This window comes from Arachis ipaensis, chromosome B08 (assembly GCF_000816755.2).
Source record: "Arachis ipaensis cultivar K30076 chromosome B08, Araip1.1, whole genome shotgun sequence".
Classification (NCBI taxonomy): Eukaryota; Viridiplantae; Streptophyta; class Magnoliopsida; order Fabales; family Fabaceae; genus Arachis; species Arachis ipaensis.
In genome coordinates, this window is record NC_029792.2 from 56,634,505 (window position 1) to 56,642,250 (window position 7,746).

Genomic DNA, 7,746 nt, shown 5'->3' on the forward strand with positions numbered 1-7,746 from the left:
TGGCTATCATCCCTATCGTCAAAGGCAAAACTGTGAGGCCTTGTGTGCCAAAGCGGACAATATCATGCTAGCGGGTGGTCTGGGCTGTTACAAAATCAATTCTCAATAAATTATACATTAATTTTGTCAAAAAAATAAATAAATTATACATTAAATATTATTATTTACGTACTAATTAATATGTGTGTGCGCGTGCGTGTGCGTGTGCGAGTGCGCGCGTGCATGCGTGTGTGTAATCAATTATTAAGTTATAATTAATTTCTAATTCAATTTTTGCGAATTAAAATTTAAATGATTGAAATTATTAGATACCGAATTTTTGTAGCTAATTAATTTTATTTTTGTTATTAAAATTAAAAAAGATGAGTTGTTAATCAATTCTAAATTCAAATTTAAATTTGTGTAAAAAAGTTATTTTTAATTTTATCTTATTTACTAGAATTCATTTTAAAATAAAAAATTATTTTATACATCATATTATAAAATAGTATTGTCATTCATTTTTTTATGGTAATTATTGCCAAATAAGCTTGTGTACTTTTTATATATATTTTTATTTAAGTTTTTTAATAAAAATTTTATATTTTTTTATTATTTATCTCGTGTACTGCACAAGAATATTGTCAAATAAAATGGTGTAAGAAATTAGAAAAAAATGTATTTATCAATTCAGCAAATAATAATTCATTTCACAATAAAATAAATTATATATTGAATAACAAAAATTGTTATTCGTTTCTCTTCTCACAAATTAATACTCAACGATAGTATTTCAGTAATGTTATCAAGGAATGTTAACCCACATAATAGGTTTTGTAATGACATAAGTCTATAAATTTAAAAACTTAAAAATTATGTCATAAAATGTGAAATTTTAATAGGTAACCCGTAACCATATTGATCATATTATTTTGACTTCAATAATGAATATGATATTAAAATAGAAAATTGTCGCTTGTAAATTTCAACAAAAACAAATCTCTATAAATATTCCTATCAATAAGAAATTATTCTACTTTAAAGTCAACTACTATTTTTTTCTACAGTATTTCCTAACTGAACAAGTCAAAAACTAATGCACCATGTATAAGGTTGGTAATGGGGCAGGTTTTTGCCCTGTCTGACCCCGCTCCGTCGCCCTTAAACTTCTCAACTACTCGCCCCACTTATACCTGCAGACAGTAGAATGCTGTATCCTAACCCTCTCTTGCGGGTACCCTCCTTACCTCTATCCGCCTTATAACAATTAAATAACACTTTAAAATTTATATATTCATACATAAATTAGGATAAAAGAAATTAAAATTCATACATAAATTAAAACACAAACATAAAATTCATATAATGTCAAATAATATAAAATTAAAAAAATTAAAGTCTGATCACTACAAATTTAACATAAATTGGATTAGCATTTCTCTGAATTTCAATCTCAATATCATTAGGAGCAGCACTGTTGCTTTGTATGTCTTCTCTAACATTACTAGCCATGAAATAATCTTAAAATACCTATATTGAAAAACTAAGCAAACCATATATAAAGCACCTATTAATAAATTGAGCAAACTATTGCAACATCAGTGATGAGCAGATAATTTATACGCCTTTTGGCATTGTTTTTACATAGTTTTTAGTATAATTTAGTTAGTTTTTAATATAATTATATTAGTTTTTAAATAAAAATCACATTTCTGGACTTTACTAGAAGTTTGTATCTTTTTCTGTGATTTCAGGTAATTTCTGGCTGAAATTGAGGGACTTGAGCAAAAATCTGATTTAGAGGCTGAAGAAGGACTACAGATGCTGTTGGATTCTGACCTCCCTACACTCGAAGTGGATTTTCTGGAGCTACAGAAACCCAATTAGTGTGCTCTCAATTGCGTTGGAAAGTATACATCCAGGGCTTTCCAGCAATATATAATAGTCCATACTTTGCCCGAGTTTAGATGACGCAAACTGGCGTTTAACGCCAGCTTTCTGCCCTATTCTGGCGTTAAACACCAGAAACAAGTTGCAAAGCAGAGTTAAACGCCAGAAACAAGTTACAAACTGGCGTTTAACTCCAAGGAAGACCTCTACATGTGAAAGCTTCAATGCTCAGCCCAAGCACATACCAAGTGGGCCCGGAAGTAGATTTCTGCATCATTTACTTATTTCTGTAACCCTAGTAACTAGTTTAGTATAAATAGAACTTTTTACTATTGTGTTAGATATCTTTTTTATCATCCTTGATCAGGGATCGGTCTTTCTCCCTATTTTCGAATTCATATGCCATTTGGGCAGGCTATTAGATGACGCAAACTGGCGTTTAACGCCAGCTTTCTGCCCTATTCTGGCGTTAAACACCAGAAACAAGTTGCAAAGCAGAGTTAAACGCCAGAAACAAGTTACAAACTGGCGTTTAACTCCAAGGAAGACCTCTACATGTGAAAGCTTCAATGCTCAGCCCAAGCACATACCAAGTGGGCCCGGAAGTAGATTTCTGCATCATTTACTTATTTCTGTAACCCTAGTAACTAGTTTAGTATAAATAGAACTTTTTACTAACATCATCGTCTGATCTTGGGATCAATTTTAGATCTCTAGACCTCCATGGGAGGCTGGCCACTCGGCCATGTCTACCCCATTTTTACTTATGTATTTTCAACGGTAGAGTTTCTACACACCATTTTAATTATATTTTAATTATCAAATCACCATAACCATTTGAATCCGCCTGACTAAGATTTGTAAGATGACCATAGCTTGCTTCAAGCCGACAATCTCCGTGGGATCGACCCTTACTCACGTAAGGTTTATTACTTGGATGACCCAGTGCACTTGCTGGTTAGTTGTGCGAAGTTGTGAAAAAGAACTAAAATTATGAACTTGCGTATTAAGTTTTTGGCGCCGTTACCAATGAATGAACAATCACGATTTCGTGCACCAATCAGCAATTAGACTCATTGCAATACATAAATCAAGTAAAATCACAAACACAACTAGAAAATAGATTAATACAAACAGATTTACAGACAGATTTAGTCTTTATTACAGACGGATTTTTGGTTACCGACGAAATTACCGACGAATTTTTCCCTCTGTAAAAGCCTCGCCGGAAATTATTTACCGATGGATTTTTAACGATTACCGACGGATTTTCCCTCTGTATATTCTCCAACCATATCCCTATGGTGTTGATCTTTTCGACTGATTTTCCGTCTGTAATTACAGATGGATTTTCCGACGGATTTTTCATCGGTAATTACAGACAGATTTTTCGACAGATTTTCCGTCTGTAATTTAAATCTCGAAAAATCATCTCACACTCTGAATACAGATAGAAAATCCGTCTGTAAATCCGTCAGAAAGGTAAAATATAATTTTTTTTTATATTTTTCCATTATAAAATAAACTTGTTTTCATACAAAATAAATATAAATTTAATACAAATTTTTATCTAATTTGTATTTGAATATTTATATTATTTCAAAAAATAAACAAATTCATCGTATTATCAAACTAAAAAAAAGTACTATAAACAAACAAGTCAACAAAGTGTATATTAATACATCAACTATAATAATAAGTAACAACCATACATCAACAAAGTGTATTGATACATCAACTATAATTCAAAACAAATACCATTGAAAAAAAGAAAACCTGTAAAATCTGTACCGTGGCATACACTAAAGGTGTATAAAACAATCTACTCTTGTAGCTAACCAATATCTGAATTGCCTAAATATAAACATAAACCTAGTCTAAAATTAGGGCCAAACCGAGTTAAAGTTGTTCAATTCTTCTAAGATCCATTCAATGTTTTCTCTTTCTCCTGGCTGCTTGTTCTGCTAAGACCTCTGGATTTTTTCTGTGTGCCATAATAATTTTTGGGAACCCCAAGTACACACTGCTGATTCCAAACTTGTTTATAACACTCAGGAAATACAGTCCAATCACAAAGTTGGAGATCTAATAAGGGAAAAAGACAAAAAAAATTTAATAAAATTAGATCAGAAAAGTTCATTGGCATCAAACAGGAATAGCTCATTACTAATTAGATCAAAAAATTTCATTGGCATCAAATAACTTAATAAAATTTAATTCCAAATCATATAAAACCACTTCAACTGCTAGAAAGAGGAGAAGGATGACTCACTGGAACAGAACCGGCCAAATGGCTGGTGGGGAGGCCGGTTGTATATGACTCTTCCATGGAACGCAAACTCACTGCAGCAACGTCTCGCAGCTCAGTCTCACAGTGGCAGCACCAATCATTGGGGGGAAACGGGAAATGCAAATTATGAGGATGATTGGTTTTGGATCAGAATTCTGAATCCCTAGATTCAGATTTAGAATTATTCTATTGCACTTGAACAAAAAGTCAAAATGCTTTTCAACAGTTAACGTCTCTAACTGAAAACTAACTTGAATCATAAAAGGAAAAGAAATCAACCTAAGGTTCAAAATCTTATGCATTAGGCCTTAGACAGATATAAGATGAGAAAAACTATTACCATTCAGGTAAAACTTGTGATAAGGAGACTTTTCCTTCCTTGTTTGTCAACATTATTAGATGGCAAGACTTTTTATTCTATCGTACATATGCAGGAGGATTTAAGTAGAGATAAGCTTGCCTTGGTTAGCTTTATCATTAGTAACAAAATTTGCCCCTTTTTCTGATGGCTTTATCACCAATAGAAAAAATTGCTTTGCTAGTCAATAACTGTATAACTCGCTCTGCTTTCGAATGGAACCTTGAAGAGTAACCTTTCATTATATTATAAAGCAATTCTCCAACAGCTGATTCACTGCAGGCAGATGGATCCTTCACTGCTTCAGCAATGATTCTTCCAATTCCTATGTCACCAAAAATATCGTAGAGTTTTATAACCAACAAAAGAAATAAATAAATGTACAGTTAAAGAAAAGGAGGGAGGGGACAAAGAGAAATGAGAAATCACCAACAAAGAGGGAGGGGACAAAGAGTTTCATAACCAACAAAAGTTTCATATTTCACATTTATATTGGGAAATGAGAAATCACCAAATGCAAAATGGAAAACAATATTTTACTTATAGGAATATCACTGACAAGACAAGCTTGTACCTGCTCAATGAGATCTGGCTCCCTATCTCCCCCACTTTTGAGAAGAGATACCAAAGAATCAACAATTCTTGGCAACAGCCTAACCAAACCGACATGGCCGAGTGAGAATTTCCCTTAAAATGCATATTTATAATAGGGAAACCTTCAAATAAGGCTATGTACAGAGTTGATACATGAAATAAATGAAAACACAAACACGATATCTAAAAGTTTAAGGCATAAGAAGACCAGAATTTCTAAAACATCAAGTCAAAGCGAGCAGAAGCTTATGGAACAAATTCTTCCAGAATATCTCTGGATAAAGCTGCAATTAACCTGCAGAAGAGAGCATTGAGGTTTTCAGGGTATGGAAGAACGGATTGAGAATTATGTCAACAGCTTCAAATAGTAATCGAATAGCAAAACCAACACAAAAGACCTGTTTAGTAATTGTCCCATAACATAAATACAAAAACTTGTAGATACAAACATGCTGGAGAAGGAGACAAATATAGCAATAGGAAAACATCTCTACCTAAGATAGAATTTGCATTATTTTCTTTCCAACTAAAAACTGGGGACAGCGGAAAGAGGATAGAGACTCAACTATTATGTCTTGTGTCTATCTTCTGTCCTTGTATTTCTATCCTGAGATACTTACCAAACACAACCTAAAGGAAAAAACTCACCCTTAACCAAGTCTAAAGCTACTTTGTTAAAATAATTAATAACTTATTATTATGTTTATTATGTACAAATCCTAACTATCCTGATAAAAATCTACATCAAATTATTATGTACAAGTCTAACCAACCCACTCCATGCTACTCCTTACCACACTCCTAAGGAAACCCTAGGTAATTAAGAAAAAATTGTTACTGGTGTTGCTGCTGTATTTTGGAGGAATTAAGAACAAAGGTAAAGGTTAATTCAGAGGGAAGTGTGAAGGCTGGTTCGATTTCGGAAGAAGAGAAGCTTACGACGAAGCGGCGACGGCCGGGGGATTTGTTGAGAGACTTTTCCTTCCTTGTTTGATCTTATGAATTATTTTTTACACTTAAAAACTGAAACTTTGCCATCAACAATAGAACATTGTAAATTAAAATAAAAAAATAACTCACCAGCAGATCTGTGGCCAAACTAGGCATCACATTAGATGTATTCATAGTAAAATTACAAGGGATCATATTCCTGTACAAAACTGTCAAAAAGAAGAAACGCACAGGGTTAAGAAATTTAAAATTTTGAACCTCATCATGCTATTCAAGTAGTACGCAAGAAAAATTGGAACAAGTAGCACAATGCAACTATTTAGAGATTAATTTATAACTAGAAAATCAAATTAATATCACAAAAGCACAAAGGCACACGAAAATCAAATTAATATCAATCAACAGCAAAAGCAACCAGTAGGCATATGAACAAACAAACAAGCAAACATCTAATTACCAAGCAATGAAGAAAATTATGCTCTTGGAGATATTGCCTTCGGTCAAGAACTTGAAATCATATATAGCATAGCGGCACTCATTAGGAGGGAGGCAAGCAGCGAAATCTTCATAGCCTTGAGCTGGCTCACCAAGCTTCTCCACAATGACTTGCTTCTGATTCTCCTCAATCTTGAAAACTATGAACCTGTGAGTCATTTTTGTGTTGAGCTCCAAAAACCGCAACTTGCAATCATCATGGATCGCCATTCCGGAAGCTGCATTTGCCTGAGAGATTGAAAGGCACACCAAAGCAAAGCAATTATGATCAAGCAGATACCCACACGAATCATTACTCATGCATACTTTAATCTTTTTGCCACTTGAGTAGCTAATAGTTCCTCAATGAAAAATAAAATCAAGTGATTTCGATCTTCACCCCTAATTTGATATCCATTCAACAAATTAGAAGGGAAGATTCCGTGGATGAAATCCCAAAGCATGTTATGAATTTTAGGGTTAGCAAGAGTAAAATTAGGAACGAAAATCAGTAATCAGATCTGGAAGGGAATGATACAATGATCAGATCGAGGATGTGGAAGAAGCCGATAAGATCAGTAACACAAACGCAAAGTGCCCAAACCGATGATCAAAATATTTACAAATTTCGAAACTAAAAAATAAATAATAAGGAGCTAGCTAGAAAATTGAAGCACTGTGAAAAGAGACAAGAAGTGGAAATAGAGGAGAAACGAAGAGGCCAGACCATACCATGGTTGTGTTCGCGTTGCCTTTGAAACTTGACTTGTGTGGCTGAAACTTGAAGAGAGGGAAGTAATGGAAGGAGAAGATATTGGAAGGGATTTGAGAAGCTAGGGCTTGCGCGAAGATATGCGAGCTTGAGGGGCGGGTGGTGGTGGAGCTTGAGCTTGCTCTGTTTTGTGTTTAAAAAAGAGGAGAAGAAGGAGAAGGTAGCTGTGGCGGTTAGGGTGGCCGGCGGTGGCGCTGTGGGTGCGGAAAGGAGAAGAAGAAATAGCCAGTTGACGGAGAAGAAGGGTGAGGAATGCTAGGTTTATCTGGTTTGAGTTGTGTGCTTTGAATGGAGTTCGAGCAATGGTAGGTTTAGCTTGTTATTTCCGACGGAAAATTTTAAATTACAGATGGATTTCCATCTGTAATAATTTAATAAAACCTAGCATTTTTGTTCATTTGATTACAGATGGATTTTCCGTCTGTAACCATTTCCTAC

At 34.1% G+C, this 7,746-nt stretch overlaps 1 protein-coding gene across 1 annotated transcript; it reads right to left on the reverse strand.

Moving 5' to 3' along the window:
- Window positions 6,269-7,403, reverse strand: LOC107612062 (actin-depolymerizing factor 1-like). Its single transcript, XM_016313899.2, has 2 exons — window positions 7,269-7,403; window positions 6,269-6,785 (listed from the first exon to the last, which is right to left on the reverse strand). The coding sequence occupies exons 1-2, from the start codon at window positions 7,269-7,271 to the stop codon at window positions 6,516-6,518; spliced, it is 273 nt and encodes a 90-aa protein (XP_016169385.1). The 5' UTR covers window positions 7,272-7,403; the 3' UTR covers window positions 6,269-6,515.